The following is a 22,030-nucleotide window of genomic DNA, read 5'->3' as shown; positions in this document are numbered from 1 at the left end:
TAATATATTTATCACAAGGCACTATCTATAACAAACAGAAACGAATATACACCAACTCATTCAATGCTTTTGGAAGACATGGTGTAATTATATAATCCATAGATAAAGTTTAGCCATTTTACCTTTCCTTTTCTCTTCTTTCTTTTCTTTCTTTTCTTTTTTGGCTCTTCATCTATCAATTGTAGTCATTTTCAATCATCTAATTTTCTACACAACCAGAGAAAATAAAAAATAAAAATATAAAAAAAAATAAAAAGAAATAAAAAGAACTAAAAGAAAAGAGAAAAGAGAAAATTGAAAATTGAAAAAAAATATATATATATATATAGACTGAAAAATAAGCATACAAATATAGTGTAAATTCCTAATAAAACCTATAAAAATAATTTAGTTTACCTTTGAGTGTCTTCTTTAACCGGTTCTCCACAACAAAGCACACTACTTTACCACTGGAACAGGATGTTCAGATTAGTCAACACATCGCAGGGTCTTAGACCAGCGTTGATATCAAAATTCAAACATGCAAAAACGGGTGGCACGAACCCTTCGCCATTCAGTACCACAACCACTAATGCCCCAACTAATACCACGCCCACATCTAACTCAAAGTATGAGAGCACTTTTCAATTTAAGCGTGCACAATCTACTGTTGCCCCACCTGCTACTGTAGCCACTACTATCCAAACACCCTCATCTCAGAATGCTGCAGCCAACCCTTATAGATCCAAGTTAGACTCTTTTAGTCGTATATACCATGTCCCTAACCATGTGGTGGGGCGAAGGACCGAAAAGATAGACCACACAGCCACAGATGAGATGGCCACACTTATTCTTGACGAAAACTTTAGAAACCAAATGACAGAAACCGACCTTTACCGATACGCGGCCAGTATCTATAGTGCAGCCATTGCAGTGAGAAGACAAAGATTGGAGATGTCCAGAAATAGAGATAGAGATAATGCAGCTTCATTTGGCGACGACTTGAAATACCAATCGGCTGCAATTGCTCTTGCGGAATCCATTGCCGCTGGAGAATTTCCTCAACAAGTCTCAGCCAGAACTTTGTTCAAAGTATTTGCCACCTTGATGCAATTCAAGCTTAACGATGAGATAATGAATCTTTGGGAGACTGGGGTTGCTCAGTCTGAAGGAGAGGATTTGGGTGATATTGGCAAAATGTACTTGGACCACACGGTTTTGTCTGTTGTTCTTGAAGTTGCTTATGACTCCAAGAGATTTTCGTACGAAGAAATCTTGCGCATTTACGAGATGAGTTTAGTGGAAAATGAGCCAATACACCCATACTTGTTGGAAAGGATTGGTCAAATTGCTATTAAGCACGGAGACCATGCTAGGGGTTTGGACTGTCTTGAACAATTGATGAATAATTATGAAAATAACCCAAGAGCTCGCTCGATTCTTGGTGCATTATCGCAAATTCATATTGCATTTATTGGAAACTGTAAAGACACCATTATTGCCAAAAGGTTCTTTGAAAAAGCCGTTGATGAAAGCGATCACTTGCCATATACCATTTTGTTGAAGGCTCCTTATGTGGTGTCGTTTTTACAAAACTGTAATGCACTGGGAGATTCATTTGAGAATATTGTTGATATGTGGAGCCGTGTTTGTCAATTCTACATCAAGCGTAGAGAAGAACAACCTTCGAGGATGGTTACTATCAACTCTGGATTGTTCAAGATCCTTTTCGACAAGTACCCCGAACCAAGCATGGAGGCCATGAAATTGATGAAGTTGACTTTTGCAAAATGCAAGAATATCAATGAACATTTTTTAAACACTTTGATTTCGCACATGCCATGGAAAGACAGAACTTTGGTCAATGATGTTGTAAGCGCATACGATAAGTTTAAGGTCCCTAAAAGTGTTGTTTCGCATAGAATTATCTTGAAAAATGCGGGAAATGTTGAATATACACCAGAAGAAATTTTGACTCTTTGGAATCAATTGTTATTGAAATTGGATAGTGAAGGTTACAAGTATATTGCCAATGCTGATTGGGCTGCTATTAGACTGGCCACAATCTTTTCAGAGCAATTCAAATCACCCGAAAGAGATTGCTTGTACTACTCGATTGTTAGAACTTACAAGAATTATATGCAACACGATGAGGCTGCCTTGAGGTTCCTTAGGGCTACAGTCAGGGATGCTACAGTATATAAGCAAATTTCAAGAATAACTACTGAGGAAAATCCAACATTTGAAATTAACTACGACATAGAAGTTCCTGAGTTCAAGAACTTGAAAGAAAATACCAATTACCCAAAAGTCACAAAAAAAGTAACTGATGCTAATCCAAACTTGTTGTAAGATCCATTGAAGTAAGAGAAAAAGGTACACCTATACATATATATATATATCTGATATGTAGACTATATTTTCGTTTGTAAATAAATTTAAAAAGAAAAAAGAAAGAAATTATTCTTGGTATGAAACCATTGAGTTCCGATTGGTAATTATCTCCAACTCTCATGAGTTGGGTCATTAGCTTGAACATGGATAAGCTCAGTTGTTTATATAGGGAATGATTTGATATTAAAATGTTTGTACTAATGCTGTCGCGAACAAGCAAGATAGAAAAGAAAAAAGAATATAAAAAAAAAAAGACAAAAAACACAAAAAAAAAATTGATATTAAAATTGATATTATGCCTATGTCTCTCTGTCTTCGAAACTGATAGCACGAAAACTTATAGAACGTCAATCGCTGATAGTGAAAATATACTAGTGAAGAAATTGTCAACAAACATCACCGACAGTAAAAAAAAAAGAAAACAATACTATTAGTAGAACAACCCCACTGTGAATATGGATACAAGAGTTCCGTTGTCACATTCCTTATGGTCTCCATATGACACTGTTAAGGATTCAGCCGACTCGATGGGAATCAATCTCCCTGATGAATCGGCAAAGAATTTGGCCATGGATGTCGAATACAGAATCCATGAGATTCTCGAACTTGCAATCAAATTCATGCGTCATTCGAAGCGCAAGACTCTTATGACTACCGATATTGACTATGCGTTGAAAGTGCTTAATGTGGAGCCATTATATGGGTACGATAACTCACAGCCATTAACATTTAAGGAAACTATGGTTGGCGCAGGAGGTCAAACACTATACTATATCGATGACCACGAAGTTGAGTTTGAAAAATTGATCAACCAGGAATTGCCAAAAATCCCACGTAAGACTACATTTACTGCACATTGGCTTGCTATTGAAGGTGTACAGCCCATGGTACCTCAAAATCCACTTCCATCTGAAATCAAAAATCTACCGCCAGCCGTTAGAGGAGCAACATCAACTTTCTTGGGTAACGACGTCTTGGCACTTGGTGTATCTAATGATGGTAAAGATGGTGGCGGTAGTGGTGGTGTTGGTGTGTCAAAGAAGAAAGCGGGAACGGCAACATCAACATCAACAACGGAACGAGATTTCGAAACTAAACCGTTGGTTAAACATGTATTATCAAAAGAACTCAAATTGTATTTTGATAAAGTGGTGGAGGTGTTGGTGAGTTCTGACCCAGAGAAGGAAAGTTTAAAGAATGCTGCCTTGACGTCATTAAAGTCTGATCCAGGTTTGCACCAGTTGGTGCCATATTTTATTCAATTTGTGGCTGAACAAATTACAAACCAATTACGAAATATTGAGATTTTGTCAACTATGCTTGAAGTCATCTCTGCGTTGGCTGATAACAGGACAATTTTTTTGGACCCCTATGTTCATGCTTTGATGCCCTGTATACTTACATTGCTTCTTGCCAAACGAATTGGCCCTGTAGTGAAGGACAATTCGCCTGAATGCGAAGACACGCTCAGAAGCCAGTTGGCAATACGAGAGTTTGCTGCTATATTGTTGGAGCACGTTATCAAGACTTATGGATCATCATATTCGACACTTCGTCCTAGAGTCACAAGAACCTTATTGCGAGCGTTACTAGACTCGACAAAGCCTGTGGGAACACACTATGGAGCATTATTGGGACTCAAAAATCTCGGAAGCGAAGTGCTCAAACTTGTCTTAGTGGGCAATTTGAAAGTATGGTACAGGACCATCATTGAAGAAAATGAGCTGGAGCTAGAGAAGGAGATTTTAGTTAACACGGTTATAGACATTCTTAGAAGCTTAAAAGTGAATCTTGAGATTGGTGGTGTCAGTAATGGTAATGGTACTGATAATAACAAGAATGATTATGTTAATAATAATAACAATACTAATAAAGATGGTGATGGTGATGATGATGATGATGATGCGATGGAAGTAGATGATATCACAGAAGAATTAAAAGACAAATTACGCAAAAGGTTGGGAGCGCCACTTTCAGAAATTGTTTTAGCGCAAGGAGATGCAAAGGACATAGTTAAAGGTATTTTCTTTGGCGAGGTTAGTTAGTAATACATTTTAAAAACTATTTAGATTACTTTTCCATGATTCAAATGTCAATTTATTTTATTGTTGTTGTTGTTGTTGTTGTTGTTTTTTTTCTTCCTGGTTCAAATCTACTCTAAGGCGATTCTATTTGCATTTGTGTCGTTCTCTTTTTACTTTTGTCATTTATTTGTTTCTATCTTATAATGAAATTTTCAATTTAGTTTAACATATTTTCATCTATTTTCGTCTATTTTCGTCTATTTTCGTCTATTTTCGCCTAGTGTATGTTGCTACAGTTTTTTGCTTTTTCTTTGGGTTCAATATCTCGTCAGAATCCTCATCTGTGTCTTGATCGCCATCAAAATTCAACAAGTTTGAATTTTTGTATGCATTATACATGGGTGACTCATGAACAGGATTTGGGTCCCCTGGTCTTGGCTTTGCACTTTCCTTTGCCATTGGCGAAGAAGAACTAACGTGAAGTTTCGAAATAAAGCCATTCTCTTGCGGTTTTAATGGCGTTGCCAGTATAAGTAATTGACCAGTACCGGTCCCTGATACGACTTTTTTCTTTGGAGTCGCTTCCACATCAACTTGATTACTAGTTGAAACAGTAGACACCGCTACTGCAGCTGCTTCATGCAACCTTTGTGTAAGCAGATTAGGCTGTTTAACTTTTGATGGTTTTTTAAAGTTTTCTACGGGGCTCGAGAATATGGATTCATCTTTAGCTGGTGAAAAGATTTCCGTAAATCCCGAGGCGTTAGCATTCGTTTTGCTAGCGGGAGTAGCTTCGACTTGTGAAAATGACATGGTCTGCAATTGCTTCTTTTTGACAGGTGTGTTGGTGATCATGGTTGAGGATATTTGAGGAATACTTTTGCTTCTTTTGGCTTTGGTAAAAATTAGACTTGAGTTAGGATCAGAGTTTCCACCAATTCTCGATTCCTGTTTTTGTGACGGTTTTAGATCCAAGTTCACTTGTCTTTTATCCAAATCCTTAGTTTGGCCAAGATTTGATTTAGAGCGTCGAAGAGTGGAGATCGAAATGTCTTTAATGATAGACTCATTGGCGCTGCCATCGGCTAATTTGGGTCGTCCCACTAGTTGATGTTGCACTCCAACTTTGTCAACTTGGTCAGCTTGGTCAGCTTGGTCAACTTGGTCAGCTTGGTCAGCTTGGTCAGCTTGGTCAACTTGGTCAAGATCGTCATCTTTCACATAGTTTTCATCAATTCTTTCAAGATCATATTGATCTTCTTTATCCTCTTTACCAGTTTTTTCGTCCCTATCATCATCTCCGCCTTCGGCAGTTTTCTTTTTCTTCAAACTAGTAAACTTCATATTCGTCAGCTTCATATTCTGCACAATGTGTTTCATTAAATGCGGGAGTCTTTTATGGTAGTAAGGTATTAGCACATAGGCCATAAATCCTCGCAGGTTATTTATATCTTTACTTGAAAGTAGAACCTCCCATAAATTTAATCGGTCGACAAGTGCGTTTAAATAAGAAAATAGCTCGAGTGCAGCCCAATAATCATTTTCACTTTTTGTCTCTTCGCCTATGTTAGTCAAAAGTTTTGGGGTAATTCTTTTAAGTTCTTTGGTATCTACGTTTTCATCCTCGTTTGAATCGTTTTTCTTGCTATTGTTCCCCTTTTCTTCATCGCTTCTTTTCACTTTTTTCTCCTTCTTCTCCTTACTCTTACCCTTACTCTTCTTCTTCTTCTTTCGTACTAAAGAAACGTTTTGCTTTGAATGTGATTTTTGTAGTTCCTTTGTAACTTTTTCAAGGTGGTTTTCCACAAGCTTTACTTCATCAATTTCAATACTCCAAAAATACTCAAGCAAAATCACAATTTGCAATTGCGCTTCCCTGATTTTTAACTGTAACAACACTTTTTGCATCTGGTCTGGCGTTATTCCGGTAATTTTGAGCTTTTGTTTTTCCTGCTCTTCTTGTCCATTCTTTCCTTCCTCATTGTCTCCCTCATTTTCTTGCGCCATAAACACCAGAATGTTTAACTTAGCCTTCAACTTCTCCATACTGTCCAACTCAAAATAATTACAAGCCTCGCTTAAAAATAACTTGACTCCCCTTGCATATCTTCTATCAAATTCATCAATCGACAAAATAATGCTGCGCAAGATGCTACTTACTTCTTCTTGACTTGTGCACATATTACGATATCGAGTCAATGCAGTCTTTGGAAAATAGTTTAAAGGTTCGGTTAATGCATATAGCGAGCTGTAATACTTTGTTTGAATGTAGGTTTCTGGGTTATTGATCTTTTCAGGACTTTGGTTCACTGCTTGTGAAATTACCGGTGGCTTCATTGAGAATAATATTTTCTGCTTTTCTTTCTTTTCTTGTTCCATTCCATTTTCCATGTCATTATTGGTCTCATTCTGTTCCTGATGATAAATCTCCGTATTTGCATCATCTGCTTTTAACTTGAGCGCATCTTGACCTACAATCTCTTCCACCATAAGCTTGCCTAAATCATTGCCATTTGACATACTCAAATATTCTCTCCCTAATTCTGATCGCTGTATTTCGTGCGGCACCGGGAATACACCAAATATACCTGCTTCCTCTTCAACAGGAAAGATGGCTCCATATTTTAGAACTCCATAATCTCGCGTAGTAATCTCACAAAGATATAGGCTCGGTCGTACTTTGATATCTGACTTGAAGAGGTATAAACTCTTCTGCTCAGCATCTTCTTCTTTTTCGTCTTCGGCTTCTTCATCTTCTTCTTGATTACCTTCTTTTTCAGTTTCCTCTTCATTTTTATTCTTCGTGTCGCAATAATCATGTGTTAGGAAATCATGAATCTTTTCCTTCAGTGTTGAAATCTTGGCAGGAATGTGTGAAAGTACAGAAGTGAGACTGATGGGATGTATTATTCTGATTTCGCATTTAGTGCCATTGCTAGAATACAAGTTGAATGTCACCTCGTCATTTAAGCTCATAGCAGTATATATATAATAAAGCCAGTAACATGTATAAAGTCTTTTGCTGACCTTGAAGCTATGAGTAAATATAGATTGTATACAAATTACTCGTACTTGTAGGTAATATATGTCATATAATTTCGGATTTAATTACAGTCCAAAAATAATGCGCACTCTATAGTAGTAACAACATAGATGAAAGTCCTGACTAGTCATCAACATCAACATCAACATCAATTATATAGATAACATCGTCAGAGACACCTTTGCATATAAAACTACATAGAGAATCTATATCACAACGCATACATGTCAAAGAACAAACGACAAAAAAAAGTAAAAAAAAAAGAAAAAAATAACTTAATAAATATCGTTTTCTGCTGATTTTTTCGGAATTCAAAAAGTCTTTATTCAGATTGCAACCAATCTGACTCTACTATATCTGTAATTGTTGGTCTTTTTGCCACATCTCTAACCAAAATTTTCTTGATCAAAGCTAAACTTGTTTCGCTCACAACGTATGGGATCCTCAAATCACCCTCCATGATTTCATCAACATTGTAAAATGGATTCTCTTTGTACAACATTGTATAAAGCAAAATTCCCAAAGCCCATATATCCTGCGGTTTCCCTTCATACTTCTCTCCGCGCAAAACTTCTGGTGATGCGTAATCTATAGTTCCAACAAACACATCAAATGGTCCTTGCTTGACATACCCAGCTGACCCAAAGTCAATGAGCTTGATGAGTCCCTTTTCATCAACAATGACATTCTCATCCTTGATATCTCTATGGACTATTCCTTGCTTGTGCAAATGGTATATTGATGACACAACTTGTTTGAAGATAAATTTGCAATCTGTTTCGGTCAAATCCTTTTTGACCTCTATATAGTCAAACAAATCGATCGCAGGTGGGTCTCCAAAAATGGGGGTTTCAAGATAGTAATATTTCAGATCCTCAAAAAAATCAACAATCCTCATGATGTTTGGGTGTGGCTCGGAGTTGAGGAATGCCATAATCTGGATTTCACTGGGGATTGTACCCAACTTACGATCTCTTACCCATGTATCAACAAGAATTCTTTCCTTATCAATACACTTTATAATGATCTTGTAGACTGGATCTTCTTTATGTTGAGCAAGAACAACTTTACCATAGGCTCCTTCACCCATCTCCTTCACCACTTTAAACTCAGAAAATTTTTTCGTCCGCCTAGCCAACCCAACATCTTGAGGCCATTGTGATGATTTGCTGCGAATACCAGCTAGAAACTCATTTTCCATTTGCAATATTTCTTCTTCGGAATACGTGGCCTTGAAGGAGTTTTGATGAACCATTACCTCATGAGGTGTCAATTCTTGCACCATTCCCTCGTCTTCTTCTTCTTCTTCTTCTTCTTCTCCCGCTTGTCCGCCTACTTCGTTCTCATCTTCTTCTATTTGCTTTCGTTCCTTTATGTTTCCATCATTTTCTTGCTCATTAACGTCATTCCACCTGTTCAGTTCCACCCCTTCCTCTATTTTGTTTGGGTTCTTCTCTCCTTCAAACAAAGCCTTCTTCTTTTTTTTCTGCTGCTGTTGCTGCTGTTGTTGTTTTTTCTTCTGATCTTCGATTTGGTCATGAAACATAAAGCTATCTAAACTGGCTCTTGGCAATATATTCACTGTATCAACCCTTCGAGTACTCAGCGCTCTCGTTACTTCTCGCGGTGAAAACTCCAATAGCTCTTTTTCCTTTTCATTGTCAAACAACTTCAACTGCGAAGGAAGAGGTCCACCGATAGACGATAATGAATCGTTTGTTCCTGTCTTTTCATGTTTGGGAGTTTGAGTCTGCGCCTGATTTGGGGTAAGAACCAAATCTGACAATCTCGCATGACTTGAATGAGATTTAGTGCGTGTTGAGCTGGTTGTAGCCCCGGCAGATTTATCGCTCGATGCTAAAGAAATAGACGAAGTCGATGAGCTTAGCTTATCTAGCTCTTTGCTCATACTGCGTGCTCGCCCAGTTCTGGAGTAAGTCACCCACAAAATCAATGCATCTTCATCTGAAGTTCGAGCTTGAACATCAACAAATATGGTCTTCCCGTCACGATGCTTACCTTCAACACCATGTGACTTGAAGAAAATGTCTTCTTCAGTTTCAGTCAGGTCAGACAGTTGCTGGTACTTGATGAGCGCATCGTATTTTCTGAAAAAATGCTCAGGCAATACCAACCCCGTGGTGAGTTGGAATGTCTCAGTATTGGTTTCAAGACCGACATGTAGAATATCGATAAAATTTGGAATAATTTCGTTGATGCATTGATCCTGCAACTCTTCCGATGACCTTCCAAATAAATTCCTTGCAATTGCATTGTTACAGGATAATATTTGAAAAGTCCTCGCATTAAGCACAAATATACCTGCAACATAAGGCATTGTGTGAATTTTGAGTTTAATGGCAGACTTGTTATCATTCAAAGGAATTGAGCTAGATGTTATGGCACAGGGAATACTCTGGTTGCCTTCTTCAAGTTGAAGAGTGAAATACCTCGTACGGTTGATAAAGTGACTTTGTGCTCGACTCTTATCTTCGTCTTTCGGTAAAGTTTTACTATATTCAGTCAATTCTGAGTCCAAGGACTCACTCAACTCTCTTAGTGTTTTCAAGTTTGTAGTCAAATCATGATCACGTACAAGGTTTCCAGCAACTTCGTGGACGGACTGTATGGTAAATATATCCTCATAAATATGTTCCCTCTTGTTGTTGTTGTTATTGTTTTCATCGTCATCTTGTCGCAGTATGACTGCATCAAAAGCATCGCAGGGCACTTGATCAAACATAAAGATTATCAAATTCCCCTTTTTCTTCGCCCAAAGAGAAGTGTACGAAAAATTTTGGTCCCCAGGTCGGATAATGGCAACTATTTCTCCTGCAAAAAGGTTATGATCGCCTCGTCTATTCTCAAATGCCGTTTTCGTTAACCGTGACATAACAAAATCACGAAATTGTGGTGCAATCAAGTCCATAAGTGTTAATGCCTTTATAGTAGTTTTTGAAATTCCAAACATGAGGCATGCCAAGTCATTTGCCGCCTTGACGGACCATGGAAGATCTGCCTCGATCGTGAACACGGATTGTGGTGCTGAGTACTTGCTAGTGAGCATAGATTGGAAAGGCCGTTTCTTGGTATTTCCTCCATTGTGTGACGTTCGCCCTGGATGTTCATTTGATTGTTCGGTGCTAAGCGGGTGCATCGCGTGCAATGCCAGCGTTGGTGTTACGGGCGTTAGTGGTCCAGCAGCTGTCAGTGGTGCCAGTGGTGTCAATGGTGTCATTGGCGCCAGTGCAGCCAGTGCAGCCAGTGCAGCCAGTACACCCAGCGGTAGTGCTTTGGAATGTAAGTTATTATTGAGCAAGTTCAATGCAGTGGTTGAGGGTCTAATTGCAGCGCGTTTCAATGCAGAACCATCTTCACTCTCCAATAGCGATGATGTTTGTACTGAAGTTTCAAGAAATGGCATTGCCAATGCGTAAATAAGTTTCTTTTTAACCATGTCATGTTTGATCTTGTGCTGCTCTTCTTGCGAAGATAGCGAAAGATCATGTAATGTAGATGCAATCTCATAATTATTCATCACAGAGTCCATATCTTTTTCCAAAAGATTCAACACATCTTTAAACCCATCGTTGGTTGATAAATTGTCTTCATCGTACTTTTGGTTGGTGACTGTGCTGATATTAGTGGTGGCAGTGGAACTCTGTTCCAAATTTGAAGGAGCACTCACTTTTCGAAGCCCACTTCGAGTTGTATCAATAGGTAAAGAGTCAGACCTTGGCAAGGGAGGTCTAAATAATGCAGCCAAGGCTGCAGATGATGCATTGTTTTGCAATCTATACTTTTTGCTTGTTTTTTCTGTTAAAGATGCTGATGTTGTTGGCGATAATGATGATGATGATGTGTCCAAAATAGAATCTGTACTAAGATTCTGGAGTTGTGTAAATACTTTATTCTTTGGTTTGATACCTAAAGTAGTTGAATGCGGCGTCTGTGCTTCAAATTTGAAACGCTGGTAGGAGGTGTTGTCATTATTTGCATCGCCGTGGACATGGTCGTCTTGGGCATGGTCGTAGTAGTTGTTGGTATTGTCATTATCTATCTCTTCTTCATTCGCATCATTGCTACTCCCTCCAGCTATAGATCTAAACAAATCAGGCCTGTCTTTGAGAATCTCTAAACATCTCCTTAAAACATTCAACCTTAGTGCAAGTGAATTGGGTGACAAATGTGCATATGAGTACGAGTGCGAAGACTCTATGGGAAATTTGAGAATACTTTCATAGTTGGATCTGTCCTGCTGATTATCTGCATTGGTGCTTGGTGTTGAATTTGTGTTTGCAGTTGAATTTGTGATTGCACCTGGGTTCAGAAGTGGATTCAGGTTTGGCTCCAAGTTTGAGTGAGAGTTTAGGCTATTGCTTGGCGTTGGTAAATGAGCAGGAGCAAACTGTTCCGACGATGGTTGCTTTAAATTTACATCTGGCCTTGAGAAACGCAAAGATGGTGTGATTGATGACGTAGTATCGGATGAATCTGGATGTTGGAGATCCTGAGATTTAGGATCTATTAACAGCGGCAGTGGTAAGGGAAGGGCTGTATGCAGATATATCCCCACAACTCGATTATTCGCTGATCTTGACCTCGATGAAGAAAAGGATGAGGATGAGGATGAGGATGAGGATGGCAAGGGCGCAGTAGTTGAGGCGCCACCTCTTTGTGAGTTCAGGTTCCTACCAAACCATATGGGTCCATCATCATCGAACCTGTCTATATTCTCATCATCAGAACTATTGAAATAATTACGGTCTCTTGCTGCCGATGCTGTCGTGGCTTCTGCTGTAGCTGCTAGTGTCTTGTCGTCAAACACTTGACTGTTTGAGGTGTTTTCCCTTTCAAATTGTGTAGACATGTGAAACGAAATGATAACTAGATGATACTAGGGCTTTGAGTGTTTGTGGCTGCTCAGTCCGCAGTAAGAGAACCGAATTATAATGTAAAGCTATACTTAGCTATTTATATATATATATAGATAGTTAGTTAGTTAATTAGTTAGGTAGATATGTATAGGTATGTGTAGGTGTATGTAGGTATATTACCAGTGGATACTAAGCAAAGTCACAGAAGTAGATGTTGGTATTGGTGCTCAAGAATAGAATGCTAACAAAAGTCGTAAATATAGTGAGACTGGTTATTAATTCTATTTGCATCAAATGGTTTAATCTTTGATACTCAGAAATTAAAAAAGAGATTTTTGCGGGTGAAGGGTCAACGCTCGCACCTACACACCTACACACCCACACTTACACATACAAACTAAAATGAAACGATGACAAAGTAAGAGAGGCAGATCCTGTATAGACAAATAAAAAAATAAAGACACGAAAAACAAAGGTACCTTAATTCATAAAGCAGACAAACATCTGATATTTATATTACTATATGTAAGGCTATAGATAAACTAGATAAACTAGATATTGATACATTCGATTAATCTGGTCAGCGAGGTGTAAATAAATCTGAAAGGTACAGTATGAAAAATTACCTTTTTTTTTCTTTCCTACTCTGTGTAAATTCCAATCATGCAGTGATAAGTGATAAGAAGAGGAATATAGTGTAGATGTCTTTAAATATCCCTTCATCTACCCTCCACCTTCCAGTCCTCGACCTCTAAAACCCCATTCCCTCACTCAGACGCCCGTTGACTAATTTCTAGCATCGCATCAGTTCGATTTTTTATTATACGCCAACTCCATTATACTAGTAAAGTGAAGTCAGCTTTTCATACAAGTTAACTTTCACTCAAACTTTATCATAAAAAAAGTGTCAATTTCAGATGATACATATGTTTTATTGTCACTAATATCGAAGCATCAATAGCTTAAAGCACTAGTAATATTAAACCCGGTTAATTATTCTACGCCCTTGTTCATATCTTGTTTATTTTTTTTTTGTTTGTTTCCTACTTTGTTTTTTTACCTCTCCTCAAAGATTCTGACTTTTATCTTCAGAGCACCCAGTTTTTCTTTTCTTATTGCAGCATGACAAATGATGTTCAATTGTCAAACTTCCTAACCCAAATCTCGCTACCTTCGTGGCCCCTCCATAATCTGCTTATAGTGATCCCTAACGTGTACTTCTTTTTTTCAATTTCATCCTGCTTATTTCTCAACTTCTCAATTGCATTTTGAATCTTGACTCTGGTACTATAATCAACTTCGACGTTATATGGAGGCAACAACTGAGTCAAAAAATCGATTTCTTTTTCAATCTTGACAATACGATTCTCGTACGAGCTATATTTCGCTTGGGCACTTTCTAGTTTTCTTGTATCTGCTTGTTGATGATGGTGATGATGATGATGATATTGTTGTTGTTGTTGTTGTTGTTGTTGCTGTTTTTTCAGGTAGTTGTGCAGATTTTGTTGCCGGTCATTGAGCAAGGGACTATTACTATGATGAGATGTACTGGTATAGAACGAAGTGGATGCGGTGTTACTCGATACAGCAGAAGGGTTAATTAATTCGTGTGATACTTTCCGTACTGTGAATTTAATGGGTTTCTTTTTATTTGTGATTGGCTTGTTGGAATTGCCATTGGTTGTGCTGCTATTGTTGGTGATACCATTGTTGGTGGTGGTGGTGGTGGTGTTGTTGTTGTTACTGCTGATGAGAGTATTGCTTGAGTTGTTTAATTCATTGTAGAAAGTAGTTTTTGAGGCGAAGGATTGAGGTAGTTTAGTTGTTGGTTGTGCAATGGGAGACACTGTCTCTGTTGTAGGAACGGTAGTGAGATTTGTTGTAGTAGGAGTTGAGGTACCTATTTCTGTATCGTTATCATTAATACTGGACGTATTAATGGTAACACCAATATTATCTGTTTCACCTGTTTCACCTGTTTCAGCTGCATTAGCGTCATTAGCGTCATTAGCAGTATTAGCAGTATTTTCTGTGCTATTTCCATTAACAGTTTGTTGGGTATCTAATTTCTTTGTAGGTGAGTCCGACAAACTCTTGATGAGCTGTTCTGTAGAATGGGTAGTATTAACTGATGAAAGCGAGGATATAGATGGTGATTTGGTAATGTCACTTACTTCCAAACTAGTAGTCATATCTGTTTTCAAACGTCTCTTTTCTCTAACTCAACTTGTAGCAGTCAAATATGCTGATATTAATAATCTTTAATATAATGCGTTCAGCTCTACAGAATAAATAAAAATTGTAAAGTAAAAGGAAATAAATGCGTCTCCTTTAGTTTCTCTTAATTGTCTGTGAAATTTAGAGTTGAGGATTATTGTGAAAGAACTGGTTATTTGTCGATAATGATGATGATGTGGTTGTTGTTGTTGTTGTTGTTGTTGTTAATGAGTTTCTTAAATCTCCAACTTTCAAGTTTATGTTTTCTTTTTAATTTCTTTTCGTTTTCTGTATTTTTTTTATTTTTATATTTTTATTTTTATTTTTATTTAGCTTCTTAACTAAAACATTTTCCCGCTCTCTCACTTACCCATTCATTTTAAACTTAATTTGGGAGAGAAAAGTTACCCCTAATGACGTTGTTCAAAATTTGAATCGAAAACGCGTCTGAAACAAAACGAACAACAATAGTTTTAAGCCCTAAAATTCGATATGTATTCGATCATTAAAGTAATTCAACTTCTAACAAATAAGTAAAAAAATTCAGATATACACATTATTTCAAAATCTTTTGCACTACCGAGAGAGATAGAAAGAAAATAGAAAATCTAACCTGCCACCATTTGAAGTTACGAAGTTTTTTTTTTTTTTTGCTCGCAATTTCTGTGACCTGTTGGGGGGGGGGGTGCATAATATATACATATATATCTGATCACAAGGTCAATACAATAGGAGCTACCGAGTTGGCTATGTATTACACTTTTCGGTTCATGAAGAGAATATCACTTGTATAAAATATATAAATGGGCCTAAAATTCACGTAGTTCTGAGTGGATAGCTTTATATATTAAGCAGCTAAATAAAATAATGACGTCAAGGATTTTCCATTTACAACAGATTTTAAATAACCCAAGTGCGCTCATTGAGCTCGATGTTATCACACTCACTAGTGATATAAACTACTATGAATGGCATGATAGTTTAACTGACTTTTTTGAAATTTACTCCACTGACTTAATTAAATACTGCAATACTGGAAAAATTGCCCTTTATATGGATGAGTCTGACGCAGATGAGCCCGTTCTTATCAATGCGCTCGATAATATCTCTAGATTGATAATCAAGAATAGCGTTGCGCCAGAGATTCGATCTCACTTGAATGGACACTACAAAACTGGTCGTGAAATGTATCAGTATCTCAAAAGAGAATATGGAACTGTTCGCTTTCGTACTGCTGTCGAATTGGCGTATCAATTACGGTTACGACCTTGGAAAAATCAAAAAGGTTCTCGCACCCAACACTACCATGATGCTGTGAATCATTTTGATATGGCTATTGCCAATCGAATCCCCTATGCCGCATATCGTGGAGTCCTCTACATGGCTGGTCTTCGTGCCGAGGGTTTTCTGAAACAACAAATTGATGGAATGATTAGTAAGTTTCAAATGGAGTATTATGATGATTGGAATAAATTTACCATTCCTATCCTCACATCCATTTTTGACCGCATAATTGAGGATTTTCCCTAATGAGACTGAAGTGGAATCTTTGGCGTTGGTCGCCCAAAACGTTGCTAAGTGCCATTCGTGTGGTAAGTTTGGTCATTATGCTCCTAGGTGTCTAAATAAAGGTAAAAATAGAAAAAAAAAAAACAATTGTGGGCGAAAGCCCCTTGAAGCTTAATTCGAACACTACTTCCTCGAATTCCCTAGCTGATAAACCGCCTATTTTTTTTTAATCTTGTGCACCTGGATCTTTCCGGACGCAGATTCATCGACAGTGGTGCTTCATAACGATTCATTACTGACAAAGACTTGATGACTGGTGCTGTTCCATATGATGAAGCATGTTGTGCTGGATAAGTTTTTGTTCTCAAACTCAAAGTAAGTAATTTTTTTTCTCCTACCCGTCCACCTCCAGCTTTTTCACCCAAACATCTGTAGACCATTTTCATTATATATGGATCACTCGACGGTTCCAAATATATTCTTTAAACATTGCTGATGGTTACAGCCACTACTTACATGTCGATACTTTGCCGAGTTAATCCTAACGCCACAGAGACGTTGATCAAAATTTTATCACTTTAGCTGAAACAAGTATTCTTTTTAGTGGTAACAATGACCGCGTTGGTGCTTTATGGATGGACGGATAATGGTGGTGAGTTTCTAAACACTAAGTTGCATAATCTCATTTCATCGAAAGGAATTGAACATCAACTGATTATGCCTTATCACCCCCACCAAGACGACATTGCAGAGAGAATATACCATACTGTTCAGAATAAAGCACGCACTATGTTGAAAGCAGTTTTCATGCCAATCCACCATAAATGGCATGGTTTTTATCCATGAGTAAATCACTTACGCAAATTTGGCTATATTGAGTACACAGTATTGAACTAAATTAGTGGAGTACGTGTCTAAAGGTCCATTCAAATGTTTATACAGTTCATAGTAATTTTTTCCACCCGTGAGTGTGATTATATCGAGCTCAATGAGCGCACTTGGGTTATTTATAATCTGCTTTGTAATATTCCAGATTGATAATAATCTATCAAGCTACTCACTCAGAACTACGTGCGATTTAGTCACATCTATATATTTTATACAAGTGGGATTCTCTTCATGAACCGAAAAGTGTAATACATAGCCAACTCGGTAGCTCCTATTGTATTGACCTTGTAATCAGATATATATATTTCTGCATCATCGACAAATTTTTAAATGTAAAAATAAATTTGTATAGAAAAGAAAAAGTTACGCACACACGCACACAAAAGCGTCAAAGAACATTTATGGAGTTAATGGAGAAATCAAAAGCGCATCTCTAAATCTACAAAAAATCGTACCTCAATTCTTATGATTCCTTCTCTGTAAATTATTAATTATTTCGTTACTACTCAGAATCGACCAATCTCCTGCCGTGTTTTTTATTTTCCTTTTTTTTGGTTTTTTGTTTTTTGTTTTTTGTTTTTTGTTTTTTGTTTTTTGGCTTTATAATGAGTGAAATTTTCAACCTTTCATTTGGTCAGTTTGCAAACAATACAACGACTCATCTTTACAATTGTCAAGAGTCAGAGATTCCTTACACGAAATCCAGTGCATCTCCATATCATGATCTCAACACATTTCTCTACAAAAGTCTGAGTTTGAGCTCTTTTACTGGTGGTGGTGGTGGTGGTGATAATTATAATGGAAGTGCTGGCGATGCTGGCGGTGCTGGCGGTGGATCATCCAGTTATTTTCCAAGGGCATTAGTCTTTGATCTAAGAGGTGGATTGGGAGCATTGGGCAAGTATGAGTATTCGGAACAAGTACCTTCATCTTTAGATATGCCCATTTTCAACAAGGAGTCATCACTCATACCATCGCAGCTACCTTCTGCATCTTCTGCATCTTCTGCATCTTCCTCTTCTTCTTTTCCATCATCATTATCCTCACCTGCACCCCGAGTTGAGAAGAATGAGTATCAGCGAAATTTGGACCTGGGAAAACCAACTTCTGGATTGCTCAACACAAGAAACACGCGATACTGGTCAGACTATAACAAGCTCATCTATAATCCAAAATCTATCATTACTTTACCCAATTATCAACACGTACATAATCAACCAGGATCACATTACAATTTCAATAACCAAAAGTTTGCTACATATGATGTTGGTCACGCTGAGTTCAACAACGCTTTATTGGAAGATGAGATTATGGAAAGTTTCCGTTCTTGGCTTGAAAGATGTGATTATTTGCAAGGTATTCAATTGGGCACATCAATGAGTGATGCATGGGGCGGATTCACAACGGCAATGGTTGAAAGTATTCAGGATGAATATTTCAACAACAAGATGAATATATGGACCTTTGCTTTGCTTTCTCAAAATTCAAATAAGAAGATTTCCACCATACAAAAAATTTCGGAGATCAAGTCATTTGTTGAATTAAGTAAACTGCTGAATTTGTTTTTCCCAATAAAACCAGATTATGCTTCAACAATGTTGCAAAATGTGGAAATGGAGTCAGTATGGCACACTTCTAGTATACAAGCAATGTTTATTAATTCGATTTGGGGTATCAACAATCAATTTGTTAACCAGGTAAATATGCTGCGATTGCAGGATAGTCTCTTGCGTGGTGATGAAACTAGGAAAATTGTCAATGAAATCAAGATTGTCAGTGAAGCGGATAATGCAAGCAATACTAGTCAAATGATGGATGTTAATTTGTCAAATATACAAGACTGGACGGCTAAGCTGTTGAATCTCAAGAGTATGCAACAAAAGGATGAAAAAATAGATTTGGGACTAACTGGCGATTGTGAGCGATATTTTTCTCGCAATATAATAACTAAACAAGAAGTTGATATCAAACAGGAAGATGTGGACATTACAAACATGTATCAAAACTTGTATATAGAAAACATTTTAACAGGTGGTGATACTTTCCCCATAGAGATTCTCAAAAATGGTGCAAACACAAAGTTTCATGTGGAGTTTAATGTACACCAAGGGTTGCGCTCATTTCTTAAACCATATAGGGTAATTATTGAGAATATTCGCAACAGCAGCAGCAGCAATAATGGTGGTGACAAAATTACACAGATTGTTGAAGATAAAGATGAGCTCTTAGAGGATTTAACAAATACCCTTACTGCATATTCGTCCGGTTATGAATCAGACGATGATGACTTTTACGATTAATCATGAATATTGACTACTTTTTACTTTTTTCTTTTTCTTTTTCTTTTTCTTATTTTTTTTCAAAGAATTTCTACATTTTCTTTTTTAATGGGAAGAGAAAGGGAGGGGAGGGAGTGTAAAGCGGTTTGGTATGTAGATTTTAATTGCTCATGTGTAAATTAAATATACTTGTTTATATATTTAAATAGTTGCTATCTATAAATTAGAGGGTCTTTTCGACTAAGAAAATACCATATTCATCTTTCAACTCCTTCATGATTGGATCATTGATTTCTGATGACATTGGAGCAAGCAATCCCTTCTTGTTCAAAGTACCATTCAAGATTTGCTTAGTGGCAACGGCACAAGGAACACCAACCAACTTGGCCATTGATGAGTAGCCGCCTGGAACACCGTAATCCACCAAAGTAGAGGTTCTGGTCTCTGTGGTTCCATCTTTGTTTTCAATGCCAAACTTGTGTTGCAAAATGACCAAGTCACGTTCGCCTTCTTCGTATTGCATCAATTCTTCCAATGTAGCACACAATGTGTCCAATGGGTTACCCTTTGGATGAATTGGTTTCTCAGAGAGAAGACCCAACCATTTGAATCCATCAATAATACGTTCTTCGTCTTCCTGAGACTTGAATTTGGTGAGCTCTTTAATTCTGGTAATCAAATCTTCTTGGGATGATGATTTAGCACCAATAAGTTTGGCAGTAGCTTCGTTCCATGGTCCTTCCTTTGTAAAGATTTCAGTTTCGTCATCCTTCAAGAATCCGGTGTCAACCAAAACCTTGACGAATTCTGGAAAGCCTTGGAATCTCAATGTTCCTCTAACAACTGTTTCTGCCTCTGGGATGTTGTACAATTCTTTATAAGTTGTTGAGTCTCTGTTTGGGTAGCAAACGAGGGCAAAACCAGGGTAGATAAAGTATGGCTTGGCGCTGGCCATCAAGTCTTCTGACTTGACATCAACGACTTTGCCTGATTGCCAGTATTTGGCAGAGTTTCTCAATGCCAACAAGACACCTCTCGAACTCCATGAGAATTTGTATCCCAAAGGATTGTCAGAGTTTTCAGGTGCAGGCAAACCACCACAGTATGAGAGGAATGATTTGATCTTACCGCCGTCACGGTGGACTTCTTCAATTGTCTTAACGGCGTACAAGTGGTCGATACCTGGGTCCAAACCGATTTCATTCATTACGGTGATTCCAGCAGCTTCAATTTCCTTCTCCAATGCCTTCAATTGTGGGTTGATGTATGAAGTAGTGACAACGTGTTTCTTGTTCTTGATGGCGGATTTAACAACATTGACGTGATATGTGTATGGAATCAATGAGATGACAAGGTCAAATTTGGCCAATTCCGAGTCCAATGCTTCTGAATTAGTAACATCCAAGGAGATTGCTTGGGCTTTGTCACCAGCCAACTCCTTGGCCTTGGATAAAGTTCTGCACGCAACGGTGACTTCGATGTTTGGGTCGGCTGCTAAGATGTCGACAGTTGGTTTGGCAACAAAACCAGAACCTAATAACAAAACTTTCTGAACCATGATTTTACTAATGAAATTGAGGTTTTCTTTATGTTGGTGAAGAGAATAAGAAGTAAGTTATCCAGATGATAAAGAAAAAAATTTAAAAAAAAAAAAGAAAAGAAATTTTTTAGAAAGGGAAAAGAAGTGGGTGTAAATTTGAAATTATATTATTCCAGTAGAAAAAAAAATACCCTTTGTTGTTGTGGAAGGTGTTGAAAAATTACACATTTGTTCAATTGTGGGCCGTTAGCGGTTAGCTCCTAGCTATAGAAATTTTGTAAGCGCGCCATTTTCCTTACTTCTATTCCTCCCTCTAACAAAACTCTGCCACTTGTCCACTAACCCACTAACCCACTAACCCACTAGCCCACTAACCTACTTGCTCATTGGATCTAACGTTCCATATCCCTCTCTCTTTCTCTAACCCTCTCTCTTTCCCTCTTTTTGTCTTTTTCAAATTTTTGATTTTTTCTCAATTTCTCAATACCTGTCAAAATGAATAAATTGGAAATATTGAAAAAAAAAAAAAAATAATAAAAAAGTAAAAATAAAATAAAAAAATTTTCTCTTGCTCAAACAAACTATGACTCAACTTTTCCTTATCTTAGTCACGTGATATGGTCTACAAACTTTGATACATCTCACTATATGATATTCAGTATTTTAGATTTTTGTTTCGTAAAGTGAGAATATATTACCAGAAACCACGGACTTCATATACTTGTATGTTTTATATCTACAAAAGAATGCAATCATCTTGTCTTTATCTCCAGAAGTTGACTCTCATTCTTTTCAAGGATAATTATTGGTATTACTAATCAATTAGAGATGACTATGAGGAGAAATCAAGTTGCATTGCTAAAGTTTGAATCGCTAAGAAGTTGTATATACCATTGGTCAAAGACATTGAAGGCGGGTCTTGAGATGTATTACTTTTTCCTGGTCTTCTCCAAGGCTTTCTATCTATTATCAACTAATTACTCCTCCCTCTCCTTCCCCTTTGCCCCCCTGCCACCCCCTTCCTCGCCCATCGTTATACAGACGCGACCAAAGTATGCCTATGCTTACCCTTTACAGCCCGGGTATGGAAGAATTAACTAGACGAATAGAGATAGCAGTTGATTTATCAGAGTATCGCGTGTTCGTAAGTGTGTTTGTCTCGGTGTGTGTTTGTGTGTGTGTATGTAATTTATATTTTCAAACGTATCTCCTCGTGCTTCACAAAAAAAAAAGTCCTCCCACCTCCCCCTAAAATTTTATTTACGAGGAAATTTAAAATA

The 22,030-nt window shown here is 37.5% G+C and overlaps 8 protein-coding genes across 8 annotated transcripts; 4 read left to right on the top strand and 4 right to left on the bottom strand. All coding sequences in view use genetic code 12, as the record gives it.

Annotated features, from left to right (window-relative positions):
• Positions 1–459: 459 nt before the first annotated feature.
• RMD9 (Protein rmd9, mitochondrial) lies at positions 460–2,331 on the top strand (the record flags this gene model as incomplete). The annotated part of the gene is made up of 1 exon (XM_001526386.1): positions 460–2,331. One exon carries the CDS (start codon positions 460–462, stop codon positions 2,329–2,331), a length of 1,872 nt encoding a protein of 623 aa, XP_001526436.2.
• A 497-nt stretch (positions 2,332–2,828) lies between these two features.
• On the top strand, positions 2,829–4,418 carry taf6 (histone H4-like TAF Taf6, SAGA complex subunit; the record flags this gene model as incomplete). The annotated part of the gene is made up of 1 exon (XM_001526385.1): positions 2,829–4,418. One exon carries the CDS (start codon positions 2,829–2,831, stop codon positions 4,416–4,418), a length of 1,590 nt encoding a protein of 529 aa, XP_001526435.2.
• Positions 4,419–4,664: 246 nt separating this feature from the next.
• On the bottom strand, positions 4,665–7,373 carry PVL30_003819 (uncharacterized protein; the record flags this gene model as incomplete). The annotated part of the gene is made up of 1 exon (XM_001526384.1): positions 4,665–7,373. The coding sequence occupies one exon, from the start codon at positions 7,371–7,373 to the stop codon at positions 4,665–4,667; it is 2,709 nt and encodes a 902-aa protein (XP_001526434.2).
• A 389-nt stretch (positions 7,374–7,762) lies between these two features.
• FUN31 (serine/threonine protein kinase) lies at positions 7,763–12,310 on the bottom strand (the record flags this gene model as incomplete). The annotated part of the gene is made up of 1 exon (XM_001526383.1): positions 7,763–12,310. The coding sequence occupies one exon, from the start codon at positions 12,308–12,310 to the stop codon at positions 7,763–7,765; it is 4,548 nt and encodes a 1,515-aa protein (XP_001526433.2).
• Positions 12,311–13,453: 1,143 nt separating this feature from the next.
• PVL30_003817 (uncharacterized protein) lies at positions 13,454–14,509 on the bottom strand (the record flags this gene model as incomplete). Its single annotated transcript, XM_001526382.1, has 1 exon — positions 13,454–14,509. The coding sequence occupies one exon, from the start codon at positions 14,507–14,509 to the stop codon at positions 13,454–13,456; it is 1,056 nt and encodes a 351-aa protein (XP_001526432.2).
• An 892-nt stretch (positions 14,510–15,401) lies between these two features.
• On the top strand, positions 15,402–16,064 carry PVL30_003816 (uncharacterized protein; the record flags this gene model as incomplete). Its single annotated transcript, XM_001526381.1, has 1 exon — positions 15,402–16,064. The coding sequence occupies one exon, from the start codon at positions 15,402–15,404 to the stop codon at positions 16,062–16,064; it is 663 nt and encodes a 220-aa protein (XP_001526431.2).
• Positions 16,065–17,536: 1,472 nt separating this feature from the next.
• On the top strand, positions 17,537–19,231 carry DML1 (mtDNA inheritance, partitioning of the mitochondrial organelle; the record flags this gene model as incomplete). The annotated part of the gene is made up of 1 exon (XM_001526380.1): positions 17,537–19,231. One exon carries the CDS (start codon positions 17,537–17,539, stop codon positions 19,229–19,231), a length of 1,695 nt encoding a protein of 564 aa, XP_001526430.2.
• A 202-nt stretch (positions 19,232–19,433) lies between these two features.
• Positions 19,434–20,768, bottom strand: LYS9 (saccharopine dehydrogenase (NADP+, L-glutamate-forming); the record flags this gene model as incomplete). Its single annotated transcript, XM_001526379.1, has 1 exon — positions 19,434–20,768. The coding sequence occupies one exon, from the start codon at positions 20,766–20,768 to the stop codon at positions 19,434–19,436; it is 1,335 nt and encodes a 444-aa protein (XP_001526429.1).
• Positions 20,769–22,030: the final 1,262 nt, after the last annotated feature.

The sequence above is a fragment of the Lodderomyces elongisporus genome, chromosome 4 (genome assembly GCF_030384665.1).
Source record: "Lodderomyces elongisporus chromosome 4, complete sequence".
Lineage (NCBI taxonomy): Eukaryota > Fungi > Ascomycota > Pichiomycetes > Serinales > Debaryomycetaceae > Lodderomyces > Lodderomyces elongisporus.
This window is presented reverse-complemented; position numbering and strand designations above follow the sequence as displayed.